Source organism: Clarias gariepinus, chromosome 1, assembly GCF_024256425.1.
Source record: "Clarias gariepinus isolate MV-2021 ecotype Netherlands chromosome 1, CGAR_prim_01v2, whole genome shotgun sequence".
NCBI classification, from domain to species: Eukaryota; Metazoa; Chordata; class Actinopteri; order Siluriformes; family Clariidae; genus Clarias; species Clarias gariepinus.
In genome coordinates this window covers 37,877,920-37,899,450 of record NC_071100.1, presented here as the reverse complement: position 1 = coordinate 37,899,450, position 21,531 = coordinate 37,877,920, and the positions used below count along the sequence as shown (strand labels likewise).

General features: G+C 39.6%; 1 protein-coding gene across 1 annotated transcript; it reads left to right on the top strand.

Moving 5' to 3' along the window:
• The first annotated feature begins 2,138 nt into the window (after positions 1 to 2,138).
• puf60b (poly-U binding splicing factor b) lies at positions 2,139 to 14,002 on the top strand. Its single transcript, XM_053495624.1, has 12 exons — positions 2,139 to 2,235; positions 4,137 to 4,233; positions 4,409 to 4,504; positions 4,749 to 4,838; positions 6,426 to 6,476; positions 7,589 to 7,750; positions 7,952 to 8,044; positions 10,533 to 10,746; positions 11,055 to 11,245; positions 11,869 to 11,986; positions 12,081 to 12,349; positions 13,256 to 14,002. Exons 3-12 carry the CDS (start codon positions 4,424 to 4,426, stop codon positions 13,553 to 13,555), a joined length of 1,569 nt encoding a protein of 522 aa, XP_053351599.1. The 5' UTR covers positions 2,139 to 2,235; positions 4,137 to 4,233; positions 4,409 to 4,423; the 3' UTR covers positions 13,556 to 14,002.
• Positions 14,003 to 21,531: the final 7,529 nt, after the last annotated feature.

Sequence of the window (21,531 nt, the reverse complement as noted above, 5' to 3'; positions counted from 1 at the left end):
ATCTATCTATCTATCTATCTATCTATCTATCTATCTATCTATCTATCTATCTATCTCAAATTTAAATTGTATTTGTCACATACACAGTCATACACAGTATGTTATGAAGTGAAATGCTTATACGACTGCTGATGACCTTATGATTTCAAAAGAAAGTTTCTATCTATCTATCTTTCTATCTATTCAGATTTCTGGAATAATTCAGTCTATGTACTGTATATTTGGACTAAAGGAACAAAGGATCAAAACAAAAGTCAACTGAAAACTGTTTATTTCACTGTGTTCATACACTCATGTCATTGCCCAAACTCCAGACACTGAGCCCAGGGGGTTGCGTCAGGAAGGCCATCCGTGTGCCAGGTTGTGTGCAGATCGGTCGATCCGCTGTGCCAACCCAACTGTGGCAAAGTAGGCTTTTATGGTCATTTCAACCAAATACTGTAGAATTCAGTACGCAGTAACAACAATGTAAATATAATGTAAGTAAACTTAATTTGAGATGTTTAATCAAATCCCTAATTATAAGGATGTTCCAGAGCAATCTTCAGTTTTCTTTGGCTTAGATGTGTTTATTGGCTGTTCCATGTATTTCACAGACTGCTGATGTACTGAGAAATTTTTTATTCTTGAGAGGCTCTAGAGCAGTGCTTGCTAAAGTTCGGACTCCAATTCGAATCCAGACCGCACGGCAAGTCAATCCGAACCCATCCCACACCTCACATTAGGAATGCGCAATAATACAGTGTAATAAAGTTTATATTTTCTATTAAAAACTTACTATACTCATCAAATAAGTGTTTATTTTTCAGTCTGTTTGGTGATTGTTGCAGCTATTCCTGTTTGACAGCCAGCAGTTCAGTTGTTGGTTAACAGGAAGCTGGTCAAAATTATCGAGTTATTTAACATCTTACAGACTTTCACGTTCCATTCTATGGGCACGGAAATGTTAGACTTGGGCATCTTCTGTCACTGTACATCATGTTCCCTGAGCGGTGAGGATGTCACAGACAGATTTCAGTGTCTCCATCTAGCGACCACAACATTTTTGTGCCATGGTTTAGGATTAAAGTCAGACTGTGCCATTTCTCAGACTGGGCTGCTGTGCATTTTGGCTGTCTTTAAGGACGCTCACACGTCGTGTCTTTTGTGTATTCAATTTTGTTTTTAAGTTGCAATTGCGATTTCAGTCCTTCTTGATCAGCTGGTGAAATTCTCTGGGTTTTTTTTTCGTATTAAAGGATGGGGTGCATCTAAACATTTTGATTATTACAGTGTCTTGATGTGTTGTCTTTTAAGGTCTGTTTGTTTAATTGGTTTATGCAGGCATTGAAACAGATGCACTTTGCTTATTTAGGTTTTTTAGACATGAAAATCAGTAAAAAAAAAATTCTAAAACATCTGTAAAGGGAAACATAGTGGCACAGTAGTTAGCATTGTGTTTAATCAAGTTCAAGTTTATTTGTCATTGGCATGTCAACACAGGGCAACAATACAATGAAATGCTTAGGACGAGAAAAGCCAGTCAACTTTTATATGTGTATATGTGAGTAAGTGTGTCTGTGTGTGTGTGTGTGTGTATATATATATATGTATATATATGCATAACTGAGTGCATGTGTGTGTATTATTGCACATGGTCACATACTGTACATTAAAATACACAGGATTTGTATTAAGATTGTATTGTGCAATGTCGATAAATAATTTAAAATAAGGACTTTAGTGTTTGTCGCTTTCTTAGAGCTATATTTTAAATCGAGGTCGATGGTTTGATTCCTGCCTCGGGGTCTGTGTGCATGGAGTTGTGCATGTTCTCCCTGTGCTTGGACGGTTTCCTCCAGGTAATCTGGTTTCCTCCCACAGTCCAGAAAACAAGCAGATGGTGTTCCCAAATTGCCCATAGTGTGTGTGTGTGTGTGTGTGTGTGTGTGTGTGTGTTCCCTGTGATGGATTGGCATCCTCTCCATGGTGTACTTTGTCTTGTGCCCTAATCTCCTGGCATAGCCTCCAGGCCCCTGTGACTTTGTACAAGGATAAGCAGTATAGAAGGTAAATAAATGAATGAATGAATGAATTTCCAACTTCGGCCTCCATTCCCCCCTTTCTTATCTCGCCAGGGAATAGAGTGGACGCTAGGTGGCGCACTTTCTTTCCTCGCAAGATAGGGGCAAATCCGAGAAGAACTCAGGACACTGCGGCTTATCACACTACATGGCGGCAACGCAGCACATTGCGGTATTATTATTATTATTCCTAAACTGGTATCTACGCTTTTTACACTGTTTTGTAAATTGTGTTTGTTGTTCGCATTGCACGTTAAAACGGCGCTGTATTCACGTGTGCGCGTGATAATTCTCAGGTAGCGTTAGCTCTGAGTGAACACAGCCGAGGCCTTGAACAAAAAAACAGCGCGTTTCAGGACTAGCATTAGCGGCTAACGGGCTCGTGCGTTAGCAGCGTTTCGATATAACTTAACTTCAGCATGGACAACGTTTATATCGTGTACGTTAACGTTACATTTAACAATGAAATTACAGTTTTCACCTGTGTGTGTGTGTGTGTGTGTGTGTGAGAGAGAGAGAGAAACGAGGGCGCTAGCATGGAGAACACCTACGCGACCGCGCGCATTTAAACACCGTTAGCATTAGCGTGAATTCTGCAATTTTCATTAGCGTGAAAAACATGAATTCTGGTTAAAGTGCATACAGTTTGGTTATGCTTAAGCTATGTAGATGTGTATATGAGAGAACTGGACAGCAGAACTTCGTTAGCCGACGTCTGTATAGCTTGAATTGCTACAGCGATGCTAACGCTAGCCGACTAGTTAATGCTAATTGCTTTTAGGTGGATTTTTTTTTTTTTTTAATGACTGGTTAAACAGCGTGGAACACATCTTATTTAAAAAAAATATGTTATTAGTTGAGCAAATGAACAAGTGGAAATGATTGGACCTCTATTTTTAGACATAGCCGTGTGGCAGCGTTATGCTAGCAAACAGGTCGCTAAGTCAGGGCTGAGCGATATATATCGGTTGTTATAACAACCGGTTCTACAATACCGGTATTCCAGGACGCGATAAGATCAAGAGGTCAGGCTTGAGATGTGTATAGCAATGTCGTCACAAATAGTTTTTTTTATTTTATTTTTTGCAAGATTAAGCTAGAATTACTTTAGGAAGGTCCTAGGTTCAAACCCCACCAACATTGACTGCTACACTTGCTTCCCTTGGGCCCTTGAACAAGGCCCCTAATCCTCAACTTCTCAGATTTTTAATGAGATCAGTCGCTTTGGAAAGAGGCGCCTGCCAAATGCTGCTGCTATTAGTCTTTTTGGTGATCTTGTCAGGGGTTCCGATCTAGTCCACACACACAGCCTGGTTTGAGTGTTGGGTGGGAATTTAACTTAGGCCTTTCTGCATGGCTCTCAAATGCTTTGAATGTAAATCTGTGGTCAGGGCAGATGATTTGGCGCCATAGCAACCAAAGGCAGCCAGTAACAAAGTATACGAACACAATATGCAGCAGGATTACATAAAACTTGAGGCGGGTCCATTATTAATGGTGAAGCTGTGCTAATTAACAGAAATGTTCTCCTCATTACCTTGAATTCCCTTTGATAAATGTTTTAATCACAACATAGAGATCTTGTTTAAAAGTAGTTCTATTGGTAGAGTATTCAGCTTTAGATTTCTTCAAAGATTTTGTTATGATTGGCTGTTTTTCTAGTTATTGGTGTTTACTGCTGGTTGGCATCCTCCAGGATGACCATTGCCATCTTCTGGTCTTGATCGCCTTTATCTTTCTTATCTTCTTTCCGTTTTGTAAAAGACTTGTGTGTATTTTTTATGCTCAACCTAAAGGGTTAGGATCTGTGTGACCTGTAATAAGCTAAAAACTACTGATATTGAAGGGTGTAAACCCAGCTTTAGCAGATAAAATGTCTAAATGGGTATCAGTCAGGCTATAGGTTAATTTACAGGACCTACTGTTTACAAATCTTGCTGCTGTGATGTTCCTTTTATGGCGTACACAGAAACCCAGTAGCCGTTTTGTGATTGTTGGGTGGCACTAAAAATGCTCTTATGCGTCATGTTGTAAATCGTGCATTTATTTTTTTGTGTCTTGATGTTTCATCAGTTTTAGATTGCTGAGAATTTGTGAGTAAGCCTTGTGCCGAAAATCTTCTCCATCGCCATATCAAACCTGGTCCCCTCAGTCAATCGGAGCCTCGTAGGTAAGCATGTACACTTGAATGCCTTCCACCCCAAGCCTAATTATTATTTTATACAATCTGTCTCATTAGCATTGCCAGCATCTCGATAGTCTATAACGGTATAACACCTGGTTTAACAGAGAAAGCTTTAAAAATATGTATTATGTCTCCCCCCCCTCTTTGTTGGTTGTTTCAGAGAGGCAAGTCTTTGATGATGGAGAATGGTCAAGGCACAGGCTCCAAGCTGGGTCTGCCACCCCTCACTCCAGAGCAGCAGGAGGCACTGCAAAGGGTAATGTAGTGTTTGATTATGCACATTTTAAAATTGTTTGATTTGGTTAAATGTATAATTTACATTTTCATTTAGCTGGCTGCATATTTAGGTTTAGTCTTGCTTTAGGTCAGAGGTCATTTGAACCTTTGTCTGCAACAGACTCCCTTCCAAATAAATGACTAGTCTTCACCGTTAATTCATCAAATCCTCACTGATAAAGCTTACCCATTACTGTTTTTTTATCCCCCCCTTTACTTTACAGGCGAAGAAATATGCTATGGAGCAGAGCATTAAGAGCGTCCTGGTGAAGCAAACCATAGCTCACCAACAGCAGCAGCTTACCAACCTGCAGGTGAGCAAAGGGAAAAATCCACTCTGGCAAAGCCTGTGTTCCATAGTACTGTGTTTCTTGAACACATCTATCTGTTACACGAGTGTTCCAGAGTGGTTTCTGAGTGGCTGACTTAGAGAAACTAAAGTTCATTTAATACTCAGTCCTTTATTTATTTATTTATTTTTTTTACTGCTTGTACACATTCGGGTCAGAGAGAGAGTTGGAGTAGATAGTTGTTTAGGTGAATCCCAGAGAACCACTGACATGTGACCTGTTTGGGTTTTTTTGTTTGGATTTTTTTTAACTGTCAAATATCGGTTGATCCTTGAAATAATTGGAAAGTAATGGTAACACATATGGTGACAAGCTTAATTTAGTTTTTATAACGAAATCTGGGCTCTCATGTGGCGCAACGGTAAAGTGCTCGCCACACTATCATCCGGAGATCACACGTTTAAAACACGGGTGATCCTACAGGCATCTGTAGCCGGGAGGCTAAAGAGAGCGAATATTGGCTTTTGGGTGGAACACACTTACTCCCACATCAGTAGCGAGACTAGCCAATCCGGGTGTCTGTGTCCCCATGCGAATCGGATAACACCTTTCCTGGTTGGTAGCTGTCGTTGATGTGGGAGTGCCCTAACAAGACGGGTGGGAATTAGACACAACTAAATTTTGTTTCATATGCACTCTATATAGGAACACCTGCTCATTTATGTAATTATCCAGCCAGACAAACATGGCGGCAGCAGCACAATCCATGTCAGTTTATGTTAATAATATAAACATGGAGTTTTCAGCTGATCAGATTTTGATGAGCCTGTCCCCCCACTGTAGGCTCAGGCTTTTGTATCTCGGCTGACAGTACTGTATCCTAATGTGGTCTTCTGCTGTGCTAGCTTAGCTTATAAATCACAGCTTGATTTATAGTTGTCTTATACACTCAAACTACGTTTCGTTCGCACTGCTGCACCTCACTGTGCGCTTTTTGTTTTTCACACTGCTGTGTAAAAACTCCAGAGGCTATTGTGTATAAAAATCCCTGGAGATTAGCAGTTTCTAAAGTACTCTTAACCATCCCATCTGTTGTCAACAACCATGCCACTGGCGAAGTCAAAGATATCACGTAATTTACCTTTGTTCTAAAATTTGATGCGAAGCTGTTGATCTGTATATGCACGGATTTATGTGTTGTGCTGCTACCACGTGATAAGCTGATTGCATAATATCCTTAAATGAGCAGGGATATGAAAGTGACCAGGAAATGTGTTTATTGTTTTTACTTTAATAAATGTATTAAGCAGTACACAATTTTAGACTGTTTTGCTGTTTTAGATTTTTTTTATTGTTTTTTTTTTTTAACATGAATTCAGAAAGCTGTGGTTTCTCGTTGTCCTTGCAGCCAGAGTTAAGTGTCGTTCAGCGATTATGTTTAATAACACAATGTCAAGAGATGGGTGAAGCTTTAAACTGAGCAGGAACAGAGAAGTTAAAAATTAGGCTGCAACACTTTGCTTCTGTCTGGAATCTGATATCTGTCTTGCAAAAGAAATAAAAACATATCTAACCTACTTTTCAGCACTTTTCCATTTTACTGTGTTTCAGATGGCAGCAGTGACTATGGGCTTTGGAGATCCTCTCTCACCCTTTCAATCGGTCAATAGATTATTAAACTATTTCTTTCTCTGTGCGCATTTTTGATACTATGACTAAGTGACATAACAGGCCAGATATACAAAGCTGATGACCAGACATTTGTCTCAGCATATTTCAAAAGTAGACATGGCATTTTATTTTTTATTTTTTTTTTGGTGCAGCGAATGGTGTGTATGTGGTTGCTCACTCATTTCATCACAAGTTCTATACATTTGCACTCCTGCAGAAACTGTGTTTAGGTCCCAGGTGTGTAGGTGTTAAAAGGACTAGAAAGAAGGATATTCCATTAGCCTGGGTTTTTTTCCTTATAATCATCCTTTAAAATATTTGATCACTTTCCGGTGATTCTTAACACGTATAGGTTCCATGTTCAACAAACATATATGTGTGTGTCTGAGTGTGTGTGTGTGTTTGTTGGGGGTGTTGGCAATCCATGTCTCCTTTGTAAATATGCTGTGAACTATCAGAGCCAGCTTGGTGGGATGTATAAGAAGCTAGCCAAGAAAAGGCACCCAACAGCAATAAAAAAAAAAAGTCACGTAGGCTTATTTAGGTAGGGAAAACTTTCCTAACGTTTGTAATTAAAGGAAAAAATAATTAAAAAAACAACAACCCTGTTAACATTAATTATTAGGTTATGTGGTTTGTGCAGATTCGCCCTTCCTGGAGAATTCCAGCGTAAGTCCAAAAGCCACCAAAGGAGGCACCTCAGGTTTCAGCTCATAATTGTGGTTTTGATGGTATGGTTTTGTTGAAATTGTCTTGTTGGAATCTTTGCACTCCAGGTTAGTCATAACTGTACATGTTTTGAAATGTGTGCTGTGCAGGCTCAAAGTAAACCCCCCCCCCCCCCCTCCCGAGCTCACTGTTAAACAGAAGGGCTTCTGTGCATCTACTCTAACTCCCCTGGCAATTATGCTTAAGTTGTAAGTTCATACACATAAGCATATGAAACCCAAAGAGGACTAGAAATAGGCATTTGTTTTGAAATTGTATTAAAATTAAGTTTTTTTTTCTTTTTTTTCTGTGTGTTGTGCTGCCCTCGTTTCGGTTGACATTTTTTCAACAGCCCGTGTTCTCTCTCTGTCTGTCTCTCCCCTACATGACACCAGGTGGCAGCACAGAGGCAGCGAGCTCTCGCCATCATGTGTCGTGTCTACGTGGGTTCTATCTATTACGAGCTCGGCGAAGACACCATCCGGCAGGCTTTCGCACCATTCGGCCCGATCAAGAGTATTGATATGTCCTGGGATTCGGTCACCATGAAACACAAGGTATAGCCACGCCTCTTCTATCCTGTGATGCACCGGTTTCTATAAAGCTGTGTTGTAGACCCACGGACACTGCATCTAAATTGTGTAGAAGTGGGGAGTAAAGATGAACCCCAGCATTAAGCAGAAAATCCTCCAGATGTCATTTTTATTAATTACGTCGAGTGTGTCTTTTTTTTTTTTTTATTTATTTTTTTTTATTAGGGCTTCGCTTTTGTGGAGTATGAGGTGCCTGAGGCTGCTCAGCTGGCTCTGGAGCAGATGAACTCTGTCATGCTGGGTGGAAGAAATATAAAGGTTTGTCACGGATTAGTTGTCGAAATAATAAAACTTTGAGTAAAAAAAAAAAATTAAGTTGTATACATTATACATGTAAGTGGTAAACCTTTTTGTTTGTGCACCTTTCTTCACATTGCTTTCTGTATGTTATATTTTTAAAGAAAGAACAATGTTTTTTTTATATATCCTTTTTACACAACTCACCCCTCAGAACACACACACAAAGCTAAAATGACAATAGCAAAGCTGAAATATTACTCTCTAATATTAATATTAAATATAACAGTAAGGAAATAATTCATATTTACAATACACACCAGGCTTTTAAGTTATACCATTAGATTTTTAGTTTTGGGTGATAATAACAGTGTTTCTGATTCCATGTTTTATATATGTCACAAAAGATAATTCTGCATTTAAAACACTATTATACTGCACCTTTAAAATGATGCAGCATGACTCAGCATATTCATTAGTAATGAGGTGTTCCAGTTTCTGAAAACTCTGGAGTAACTCTATTAAACTAAATTCTCTGATTCTCTAAAGTGATCTGATTCAGATTTTATTTCAGTATCAAATATGTACACCAATAATCCCCAAACCCTCAGTAAGTCATTTTACAGTGCAGTGGCTGCCCCTATTTTCTGAGTAAATGCCCTGTTTTTGTTTTTATTTTTCCATGTGAGTGTATGTGAGAGAGCGAGAGATAAAAGCCTGTTCACACTGGACACATTTCTGTAGCGTTTACCATGAGAGGCAACATTTTAATTTTGACAAGGGTATAATTCCACACCACCTTCTTTAAAGGCAGGCTAGAGGCATGTAAAACCTAAACCCATGCATTGTCCTATTCTGGCCATACAAATTCAAAGTGAACTCCATGAAGAATTTTTTTTGCCTCAATCATATTTGCTACTACATGTGCCAGCGGCTTTGTTTACATGGAATTTAATCGCACACTTATAAGCATGTTTAAAAAATAATAATAAATACAGCGCCGTCTGTTGAATTTTGAAATTAACTAAAATTTTATCGTGAAGTTTTCGTAGAATGAAGGTGTGAGATCTTATTTATCAAATAGATTTCAATTGCTCACTCATAAGCGCATATTTAATAAAAATATACAGCGCCATCTGTTGAATTTTGAGATGAACTAATGATTTTTTTCAAGGTCGATTTTGTGTAGGGTGTTTTCAATTTCAAAGCAGCATATCTTCTGCACAAAGGATATGTTACCTCAAGCATGGAAAAAATAAACATATAGATATGTATATAAAAGCATGCTTTTGGCTCAGTAGTGTACATGTACTGTAACACACGTGTCTGGTGTGTAATGTAAGTACAGTTGCAGCGCTCTTGAGATGTGTCCTGTGTGAATTTGTGGTGAGTCAACTTGTTAACTGTGTGTGTGTGCGCGTGAGAGAGAGAGAGCGTAAATGAGTGTGTCCTTGCTGACAGTGTGGATTTATGTGCACTTTTGGCCGCACTGCTGTCCTGTTTGTTTTTCGAGTTCTGTTTCTTATAGGTACAGTTTTGGTGCGTGATGTATTCGCGTGCTGCTCTCAGGCTAGCGTGTCCTGATGATGGACTGTGCCTGGCTGCTGTCGCTTGGTCGCCCCACCTGCAGCACAGACAACACACAGGCCGCAACTGACCATTACACACTTACAGAAGGGCATATTTAGGAACACTAACGCACCACTGCCGTCATGTAGCACTGTGTATTTTAGTAGCAAGAAACGTTTGGAATAGATATCTTTTGTCCTTATCATGGGAACAGTGGCAAACGCTCAGGAATAGAGTGTAAAGGGTGTTTTTAAAATCGGACATTTACCAATGATTTAAGATATTTTTATTTATTTGCACCACAGACCAGTTGTTTTTCTTTCTGTAAGGTGGCCATCATGTGCGCACAACCAGTCATATAATAAATGACACCATAAAACAGAATTAGTGTGAGCCAGGAGCTTGTTTCACCGTCACAAGACGTTCCCATCTAGGAGTGATGAGGGTCAGTGACACCTGAAGTGTGTTCATGTCCAGTCTGCATGTTAATTTCATTTTCATTGCTCTCACTGCAGACAACCCCGTCTTACAAAGATATGTTTGTTAAATAATGGAAGCAGGGTTTTAAGTGCTTTTGTGGTGATTTCAGGATATTCCGCCTTGATTTTAATCCAGAGAGTTGAAGTTGCTTTAAACACCCTTTTAAGGTTGTTACCCATATTTTAAGGCTACATCTGTTGTACAGAGCGAGCTTGGAGCATGTGCAGTGAGCAGACTGAATAAGATCAATGATCTCATTCTGCAGACTCTGATAGTCAGTACAATGGAAATAAAATCAAATATACATTTTAATTCTGTGTGTGTGGGGCCCAGTGGCTTGGGGACCACTGATGTAAGAGATATTTTCAGATATCACTCACGCACACAGATGACACCTCGACACCTACATAAGTCCCTACACCGATGCTCAGTAGCCCCTGTGCTGGTATATATGCTGTAGGTAGGACGGCCAGGTAACATCGGACAGGCGCAGCCCATCATCGACCAGCTAGCAGAAGAGGCGCGCGCATACAATCGCATCTATGTAGCCTCGGTGCATCCGGACCTGTCCGACGACGACATCAAGAGTGTCTTCGAGGCCTTCGGCAAGATTAAAGCCTGCATGCTGGCCCGAGAGCACACCACAGGGAAGCACAAAGGCTACTGCTTCATCGGTGAGCAGAAGTAGAGAAGCTGTTAAAGCCTCGATCTGATTTTGGGAGTTCAGAGACGTGTGTCTGTCTTTTAAGGAAATCTATTCTCATTTCTTGGTGTAAATCATTTACATGATCAGCACATGGTTTACATATTTATACAAATTATTTGATGCAGTCACTAGTACTGTGTTTGGTAAAATGTTCATCTCTGGTGGTAATCTTGGTCTATTGTAATGTGATAAATTTTATTACATCTTGGTCATCAGAATTAATTAACTTTCCATGTTGTGTTGTGACTTCACTTCCTTTCATTTTTATGCTGTAAGAATATGAAAAGGCGCAGTCATCAATAGACGCAGTGTCCTCCATGAACCTGTTTGATCTGGGAGGTCAGTACCTAAGGGTGGGCAAAGCCGTGACTCCTCCCATGCCGCTGCTGACCCCGACGACCCCGGGAGGTTTGCCGCCTGCTGCGGCTGTAGCCGCTGCTGCCGCCACTGCTAAAATCACGGCCCAGGTGAGAGATCTCAGCTCTGTTGGAGAGAGACGGCTCGGCGCTCGGTTTTGGGGCAGGACCGCTAGCCTTTGCGTACTTTGTGTGGGAGCCTTGCATTGTAACATCACAGTATGCTGGTACGAGTTATCACAGAGAATATCCCGAAAGGGCACTTTTTTCCCTACGTCAATAGTAAAGGATGGGCTAATGGAATTTTAAATGATTGAGAGTAGTGTGTTTGTGTTTTTGACTCCTTTTAAATCTTACTCCCTTTCTTGTAACCTACTGCCAGACACTATTGCCTTGACGAAATGTTTCTGCTTCCCCGATGAAGTGGTGCTCTTGCTGGTGCACTATGCCAGTTGGCACAGATTGACTGTATAGATCTTAGAAACACAAAAACGTCTGCCTTGTTGAGGCATTGTAGCTTCTGCAAAAGTTTAGGTAAACAATTTGTTAAAAAAAAAAAAAGAATTGTGACTGGTCATTAATCTTGGTGTTAATTTCTCCAGATTTAAATTACACATTCTCTGGTTATTACATTTTAATATGTGGTTTTGGCGTCTTTTAATCAGATTTCATGACACTTTTCAACAGTTCTCTTGTCTTGTGTGTTCTCCGTGTGTGTGTGACGTGTTGTTTAGGAGGCTGTTGCAGGGGCGTCTGTGCTGGGTTCATTGACGTCTCCTGCTCAGCTCCTCAGCCAGCAGATAGGACTCCCTCAGGCAGTGCTGGCAGCCCAGGCCCCGGGCTTAATAACAGGTCTGACACTAGATTTATCAAGAGAAAATAATGACTAAATGAATGTCAAATTCTTCCCCTCACGTTGTTGTTTTTGTTCTTTCTTCTTTGTAAGGTGTCACACCTGTTCGTCCGACTCTGCCCGTCGTGCCTCAGGTGGGCCTTGTAAACCCTGTGCTGGCATCGCCGCCCATCACGTCCATTGCCACATCGACAGGAACACCGACAAGCACGACTCAGCAGCAGGCCGAGGTTAAGAGGGAGGTGCAGGACAAGCAGCAGGAAAAAGGCGATGCTCGACCTGACGCTGCAGAGCAGAGGAGTGTGAGCGAGGAGGAGAAGAGCAGAAGCAGTGAGGACAGCCCTGCAGCCACACACTCAGGGGTGAGTGAAAAGTAGCTGCATCCATGACGACAAACTAGGGCATGGGTAATAAACAAAATAGATACAGCCAGGCAGGAATGGTTTATATATAATTTAGCTGTGTTCCAGTTAAAGATTGTTTTGTAAAAACGTTTCCGTGACCTAATGTGTAATAACGGCAAATATTTTGACACAACCTGTCTTGCTGTTTCTTGCCTGCAAAATCCTCTGGGTGCATATCCACATTTAGCATTGAGGTGGGGGGGATAAGCTGTTTGTGTTTGCACCACAGCTGCACTGATGGCAGTTGGATGGCTTGTCCCTCATGTCAGTGTTTCTCAACTCCGGTCCCTTGGGAACCCCTGCCCTGCCAGTTTTAGTGTTGTTCCCGATCTATCACACCTGCTTCAATTAAGATAAGGCTGTTAATTAGCTAATTTGTTAAATCAGGTGTACTGGGAGCTGAGAAAACACTGTAAAGTGTGTGGTAGGTGATGAGAAACATCAGTTGACAAACTCTGACGTATGGGATTGTTGCTGTTAAGATTATTTAAGTCTTTGTTTTGGTGAATAAACCCTGGTTTCATGTCACAACTACTCGGTTTAGGTTTTTTCCTATTATTGCGGTTGTGTGTTGAAAAGCAAAAGGATAATGGACTTGTCATGGATTTGTGCCATGATGCAAAAACTGTGACAAACACAAGTAATACTTGTACACTGGATGTTCAGTATTCAGCCTATGACATTTTCTCCTCATGTCAGTGTCTCAGTACTGTATCTTTTGATTAACTTCGATGTGATATAATAGTGTTATAACAATACATTGACATCGTTGATAAAATTTATAAAGCTAAAAGCAATGTTTTAATTTAAACCTTACTTAACCTAAATCTTACTTTTTCTTTCCCATTTTTTTTGGATGTGTAGTCTACAGTAATGGTGTTGCGCAATATGGTGGGCCCTGAAGACATAGACGATGACCTGGAGGGAGAGGTGACGGAGGAGTGCGGGAAGTTTGGTGCTGTGAACCGGGTCATCATCTACCAGGAACGCCAAGGCGAGGAAGATGATGCCGAGATCATCGTTAAGATCTTCGTCGAGTTCTCTGACAGCGGCGAAATGAATAAGGCCATCCAGGCCCTGAACAACCGGTGGTTTGCGGGTCGCAAGGTTGTGGCAGAAGTCTACGATCAGGAGCGTTTCAATAAAAGCGACCTTTCGGCATAAGACTGACCAACTCTGTCCACCTGCTCAAACTCATTCAGCCGTCATCTCTGCTGCTCGAGTTTTGGGATTCTTTTAAACTTGTAATTAATTTTTTTTTTTTTATTGTGGTCAATAATATTGGGGACAATCCCATTTGTGGGGTTTGACTTAGAAAATACTCGTGCTTAATGATTTTTTTTTTTTTTCATCACCTACTGTGAAAGATTTTCTTTTTTTCTTTTCTTTTTTTTTTCCCATGTTCATTTGAAATCTTTTCTAATTCGTCAGTTTGGTTCCAGTGTCCTCTTATGCGCTGACCCTCCACACACATTTTGTTTTAAACAAAAAAAAAAAACAAAAAAAAAAAGTTTTTTTTTCATCATCACTAATGTTCTGTTAAGATTCTAAACATTGTATTAGAGTCATTGGTTCTGGATTTATCAAACAATAAATTCTTCAAATATGCCATCCCTCTTGTTTGTGCATCACATGCTTGAGAGTTCTGCTAGTTGACTTTGTAAATGTTATAAACAATTGTGTTCTGTTAACAAGCCTAAATATCATTGTTTAAAACGTCAGAACCAAGTTTTTAAAACAAGAGAAGAGTTCACCAGACTGTTAGCAGTACCACTAAAGAAACTGAGATTGGGTTAGGATTCACTGAGTGAATCTGCTTTTAAGATTATAATTTAGGACGGTTGAGCTAAATGCCAAATTTTAACACTTCTGTAAAATTAATACATCAAAATAATCCAGGTGCATCTCCTTATTGCTTAAAAAGGATAAGGACCCTTTGGATTGTGCTTCATATAGGCCTATTTCCTTGCTTAATTGTGACGTAAAAATTTTAGCTAAGGTGCTTGCCTCAAGACTTGAAGGTGTTCTCCCCACCATCATTTCACCTGATCAAACAGGATTTATAAAAAACCATCAGTCTTTTTTTAACATTCGCCGTTTACTTAATGTGGTATATATTTTCAGCATCACTCTGTCCCAGAATGTGTTGTCTCTTTGGATGCTGAGAAGGCGTTTGATAGGGTAGGGTGGGAATACCTTTTTTTAGTTTTGGGAAAATTTGGGTTCGGTCCGGCCTATCTTTCTTGGATCAAATTACTTTATAGTGCTCCCACCGCTGTCATTTTGACCAATGGCCTGTCTTCTCAACCGTTTAAATTACATCGTGGAACTCGTCAATGTTGCCCGTTAAGCCCACTATTATTTGCCCTTGCTATTGAGCCTTTAGCAATTGCTTTACGTGAATGTCAACAGATTACTGGTATTTCACGTGGTGAGGCTGTGCATAAAGTTACTCTATATGCAGATGATTTACTGCTTTTTATTTCTAATCCACAGACTTCTTTACCGGCAGCTCTTTCCTTACTTGAGAATTTTGGTCAGCTCTCTGGATATAAACTCAATCTGCATAAAAGTGAATGTTTTCCAATTAGTAAAGTAGACATGCAGTTACAGTACTCCAACATACCACTAAAGATAGTCAAAAATAAATTCACTTATCTTGGTATCTGTATTACTCGCCAACATAATCATCTTTTCAAACATAATTTTGGTATTCTTCTTAAACAAATCAAGAAGGATCTTTCCAAATGTTCCCCCTTAAAGATTTCTCTCATTGGGCGCATTAACTCCATTAAGATGATGGTGCTTCCTAAGTTTCTCTATCTCTTTCAGTGTTTACCTCTGTTTATTCCTTTATCATTTTTTAAATCTTTGGACTCTGTCCTCTCTTCTTTTATTTGGAATGGTAAACATCCTCGTCTGCGTAAAGTATACCTTCAGAGGTCTAAACGGGATGGTGGTATGTCTCTGCCTAATTTTAAGTTTTATTAATGGGCAGCTAACATACGAAATATACTGTATTGGTGGCATTATCACCTTCTACCTAATAAACCATCCTGGGTGGACATGGAGATGCATGCTCATAAGCAAATTTCCCTTCCTGCACTTCTTGCAACCAAATTACAGCTAGGTTCTTATACTTTTGCTGACTGCCCAGTGGTAAAACACTCGCTGAGGATTTGGACTCAATTTAGGAAGTCATTTGGTCTTAAAGATCCTTCTCTTCTTAGCCCTGTTGCACGTAATCACTTTTTCTTGCCTTCAATGCAAGATGGGTCATTTAGGAGCTGGTCTGACAAAGGAATAAAATGCTTCAAAGATTTATTTATTGACCGTGTATTTGCATCCTTTGAACAGTTAGTGTCGCAATTTGGTCTTACTAAATCTGATTTCTTTAGAGTGTTGCAAGTTAGAGACTATGTTAGGTCATTCTTAGCAGATTTTCCAGCGTTGCCTACTGAAAACCCTTTGGATAGCTACCTTTCGTGCAACACTTTAGCGAAGGGCTCAATTTCTACTATTTATAATCTAATGATAAATCAGTCAGTTTCCTCTTTAGACAACATTAAGAGAGCTTGGGAGGAAGACCTTGGTGGACCACTCTCAGATGACACATGGAAGTGTGTTCTTAAGCAGGTCCACTCATCATCTATGTGTGCTCGCCATTCTCTCATTCAGTTTAAAGTAGTACATAGAGCTCATATATCCAAAGTGAAGTTAGCCCAGATGTTTCCTGGTACTAGCTCCTTGTGCAACAGATGTCGCTGTGCTGAGGGTGCTTTAATTCACATGCTCTGGACATGTCCTGAATTAGAGCTTTTCTGGCGATCAGTATTTGACACCTTATCTGTGGTTCTTAAGTACAGATTAGAGCCAGAACCCCTCGTAGCACTGTTTGGAGTTGCTCCTGAGGAGTTACGGCTGTCAGCATCAAGGTGTAAAATTCTGGCCTTCTCCTCTTTGTTAGCACGTAGAGCCATTCTACTTAAGTGGAAGGATCCTCTCCCACCTACACACACTCATTGGGTTAAAGAAGTTATGTCTTGTCTCTACCTCGAAAAGATTAGGTTTTCATTAAGAGGATCGGGAAAACAGTTCTTTAAAGTGTGGCGCCCTTTCTTTGAATATGTTGATGCCTTTAAATAAGGCCCTATCATTGATTTGAATGCCCTTTTTAATTTCTGTAAATTGTATTTTTTTATTTTTATTTTTTTATATATATATATGTGTGTGTATGTATGTGTGTGTGTATGTATGTGTGTATATATATATATATATGTGTGTGTATGTGTGCACATATGTATGTATGTGTGTGTGTATGTATGTATGTGTATGTGTGTATGTATGTGTGTGTATGTATGTATGTGTATGTGTGTATGTATGTATGTGTATGTGTGTATGTATATATATGTATATATATATATATATATATATATATATTATTTTTTTATTTTATTTTTTGCTGTGGATTTGTATTCGCTTATATATCTGTACCCTGTATTTTTTATTATTATCATTTGATTGATATATTTATTATTCCTTTTTGAATTAATAGACAGCATGAATGCTGCCCTAGGGATTTGTTGGTAAGGGTTGGGGGATTGTGAAATGCGATATACTGTGAAAAATCAATAAAAATATTAAAACAAAAAAATAATCCAGGTGACTTTGCTGACCTCAGAAAAGCATGGCGATGCTTCATTGCCACGATATTTCTAATTAGTAAGGCTCTGTTTACATTATTTAGTGTTACGTTGGGGAAAAAACATCTTAATATATGATGCAATTAAGAGAATTCTTATGTCATCGATGTACAGGTTTTTGTATACACTGATACAATCTGTATACGAGTGGTATCTACAAATTCATTTGTGGAAATTATTTATGATTTCAGAACCACTTTTACAATCGAAATCCTGAAATAGGCCTGTGCTGACATAAGAAAATCTCCAAAGATGTGATAACTTGGTCATTTAGTACATTCAGGTCGCCAGCTGCCTTTATTTTATTTTACAAATAACATAGCTGCCACATAACACTGGCTCCAGAGGTTTGTACAGTGCATGATGGGTGCATCGCTTTATGCTCTTTCCTTCTTACCCTGACACACCCATCGCTCTTGTAGCGAATCAGTCAGAACTCATTAGACAAGATTTTTCCATTGCTCCAAAGTCCAATATTTATGGTCTCTTTTTCTTTTGTGATTAGTTTTAAGTGGATTTCTATTAAATATGGGATTCATATACAGTGGTGTGAAAAACTATTTGCCCCCTTCCTGATTTCTTATTCTTTTGCATGTTTGTCACACAAAATGTTTCTGATCATCAAACACATTTAACTATTAGTCAAAGATAATATAATTGAACAAAAAATGCAGTTTTTAAATGATGGTTTTTATTATTTAGGGAGAAAAAAAATCCAAACCTACATGGCCCTGCGTGAAAAAGTGATTGCCCCCCTTGTTAAAAAATAACTTAACTGTAGTTTATCATACCTGAGTTCAATTTCTGTAGTCACCCCCAGGCCTGATTACTGCCACACGTGTTTCAATCAAGAAATCACTTAAATAGAAGCTACCTGACACAGAGAAGTAGACCAAAAGCACCTCAAAAGCTAGACATCATGCCAAGATCCAAAGAAATTCAGGAACAAATGAGATCAAAAGTAATTGAGATCTATCAGGCTGGTAAAGGTTATAAAGCCATTTCTAAAGCTTTGGGACTCCAGCGAACCACAGTGAGAGCCATTATCCACAAATGGCAAAAACATGGAACAGTGGTGAACCTTCCCAGGAGTGGGCGGCCGACCAAAATTACCCCAAGAGCGCAGAGACAACTCATCCGAGAGGCCACAAAAGACCCCAGGACAACATCTAAAGAACTGCAGGCCTCACTTGCCTCAATTAAGGTCAGTGTTCATGACTCCACCATAAGAAAGAGACTGGGCAAAAACGGCCTGCATGGCAGATTTCCAAGGCGCAAACCACTTTTAAGCAAAAAGAACATTAAGGCTCGTCTCTATTTTGCTAAAAAACATCTCAATGATTGCCAAGACTTTTGGGAAAATACCTTGTGGACAGACGAGACAAAAGTTGAACTTTTTGGAAGGTGCGTGTCCCGTTACATCTGGCGTAAAAGTAACACAGCATTTCAGAAAAAGAACACCATACCAACAGTAAAATATGGTGGTGGTAGTGTGATGGTCTGGGGTTGTTTTGCTGCTTCAGGACCTGGAAGGCTTGCTGTGATAGATGGAACCATGAATTCTACTGTCTACCAAAAAATCCTGAAGGAGAATGTCCGGCCATCTGTTTGTCAACTCAAGCTGAAGCGATCTTGGGTGCTGCAGCAGGACAATGACCCAAAAACACACCAGCAAATCCACCTCTGAATGGCTGAAGAAAAACAAAATGAAGACTTTGGAGTGGCCTAGTCAAAGTCCTGACCTGAATCCTATTGAGATGTTGTGGCATGACCTTAAAAAGGCGGTTCATGCTAGAAAACTCTCAAATAAAGCTGAATTACAACAATTCTGCAAAGATGAGTGGGCCAAAATTCCTCCAGAGCGCTGTAAAAGACTCATTGCAAGTTATCGCAAACGCTTGATTGCAGTTATTGCTGCTAAGGGTGGCCCAATCAGTTATTAGGTTCAGGGGGCAATTACTTTTTCACACAGGGCCATGTAGGTTTGGATTTTTTTTCTCACTAAATAATAAAACCCATCATTTAAAAACTGCATTTTGTGTTTACTTGTGTCATCTTTGACTAATAGTTAAATGTGTTTAATGATCAGAAACATTTTGTGTGACAAACATGCAAAAGAATAAGAAATCAGGAAGGGGGCAAATAGTTTTTCACACCACTGTATATTTTTTTTTTCAATACATATTTGTTTAATGTTTAAGTCATCTTCATTTATGAGTTGGTGTTTTTTTGCTGATCATGTTTTTTTCCACAAAGTTGAAGATTCAGCACAGTCGTTACATGTTTTAATGTTTTGGACAGTTTCAGTCATTAATCTTAATTGCCTTCAGTATTCGATACAGATGAATAATTTGAATTGGAATATTTTGCAATGGAGATTTATTTTTTTTTGGCCCAGGCAGTGTATGATGAACTGAAAGATTGTATATTACTAGTTACACAAAAAAATGTGTGGGAGAAGAATTATGATCAGCTAGACATAATTCTGGTGGCATACAGACAGTGGGAGGCACACTTGTGTAACTAAAGTGATACTGTAAGTGTAGTACCCTTACTTTAGTAGATCGCAAAATTATAAAGAAACTGAGTAAAATGCAAAGTCCCTGTGAATTACGCTTTTCAAGTACCTTATAGATAGAAATGACGGTTTGGGGTATTTTTGGACTAATTGCAATTATACCCTGTTTACTCTCCAAAATGTACTAATACATAAAAACTCAGCAGGATGGTTTGGCCTTACAATTTCAAAAAATGGCATACTGTAAAACACATTAACCAGACATTACACTTACACAATATGTGATTTCTATGCAGACTGTCTGCATTGTATGCTGTGGGATTTTTTTTTCTCTGGACCTAATGGGCTTAGACCTGTTCTGCCAAGGCAATGCCCCTGTGTACAAACTGAGGACCATGTAGTCATGTATTTCCAAAGCTGAAATGCAAGAGCCCTGGCCTTAACCCCAGTGAACATGTTTGGGATAAAATAGAACAACAACTGCAATCCATCTAATATTGTCCCCCTTCTGCAGCCAAACCAGATCTAGGCATGGACTTCAAAAGATCTTTGAAGGTGTGTTGTGGTATCTGGCACCAAACCATTAGCAGCAGATATGTCCTTTAGCAAGGTGGTGCCTTCATAAATCAGATTTGTTGCATCACGGATACCTAATTGGGACTAAGATCTGAAGAATTTGGAGGACAAGGCAACACCTTCCCCTCTTTATTTTCCTCACACCATCCCCGAATCATTTTTTTTTGCAGTGGGTGTGTGTAGGGTGTGTTATCCTGCTGAAAGATGCCACTTTCATTAGGAAATACCGTTGGAATAAAGGCAGGTACTTTGTCAGCAACAATGATAAGGTACAGTAGCTGCCATGTGTCTAAGTAACATCAATGTAGGTGGCAGGACCTGAGGTTTCCCAGGAGAACATTACATAGAGCATCACCCTCACTACCTAGGGCTTAACTCCTTCCCATCGTGCATTCTGGAGCTATCTCATCGACAAGTAAGTCACACATATGCACCACATGATGTTAAAAAATGTTGATTCATCAGATCAGACCAGACCATTTCTGGTGCATTGTAGGTGCTTTCAGCAGTAGACGGGGGTCAGCACTGGCACTGTGGTTAAAAACATTGTGTCTACCTCCTTTTTTTATCATGACAAGCATGAACTTTTTCAATTTGCAATTTGTGTTACAGTAGGTCTTTTTATTTTATTTGATTGTTATCAGACGGGCTAGTCTTCTCTCTCCACACCTGCTTCAATGAGCCTTAAACGCCCATGGCCTTGTCACTGGTACACCAGTTGTCAACCTTGAACCACTTTTGGTAGATACGAACTGCAGCATGGAGATGCCCTGACCCAGTAGTCTTGCATCACAATTTAGTTTTTTTTAAAGTCACTTAGACCAATTACACTTTACCTTTTTTCACCCATCAGTGGGTTAATATTATGGCTAATTGGTACATTAGTAATTTTACATATTCTCATACAAAACGTTTTAATTAGCCTTACACACTGATGCATATTTACTTAGATACTGGCCAAGATTAATTCACCTGCAGGGTCTTGCCTTTAACAGCTCATTCTTCAGTGCATTTAAACGTCCCTTTATGTCATTTCACATTACAGCAACATAATGGAGTTGGAATGGTATATACTGTATTATTTCCTAGCCAACACTTTATTCTCTGGTATCAGCGAGAATGAAAGGAAAGGTGTACAGGACAGTGGTGAGACCAGCGATGCTCTACGGCTTAGAGACAGTGGCGCTGAAGAAAAGACAGGAGGCAGAGTTGGAGGTAGCAGAGCTGAAGATGTTGAGGTTTTCTTTGGGAGTGACAAGGATGGATAGGATCAAGAATGAGTTTATCAAAGGGACAACCCACGTTAGATGTTTTGGAGATAAAGTCAGAGAGGCCAGATTGAG

Excerpts from the sequence above, each read along its gene's own strand:
- puf60b (XM_053495624.1), top strand. The coding sequence starts at position 4,424 with ATGATGGAGAATGGTCAAGGCACAGGCTCCAAGCTGGGTCTGCCACCC. Across the intron at positions 4,839-6,425 it reads AGCAGCTTACCAACCTGCAG|ATGGCAGCAGTGACTATGGG; the intron begins GTGAGCAAAGGG and ends ACTGTGTTTCAG. Across the intron at positions 11,987-12,080 it reads GGCCCCGGGCTTAATAACAG|GTGTCACACCTGTTCGTCCG; the intron begins GTCTGACACTAG and ends CTTCTTTGTAAG.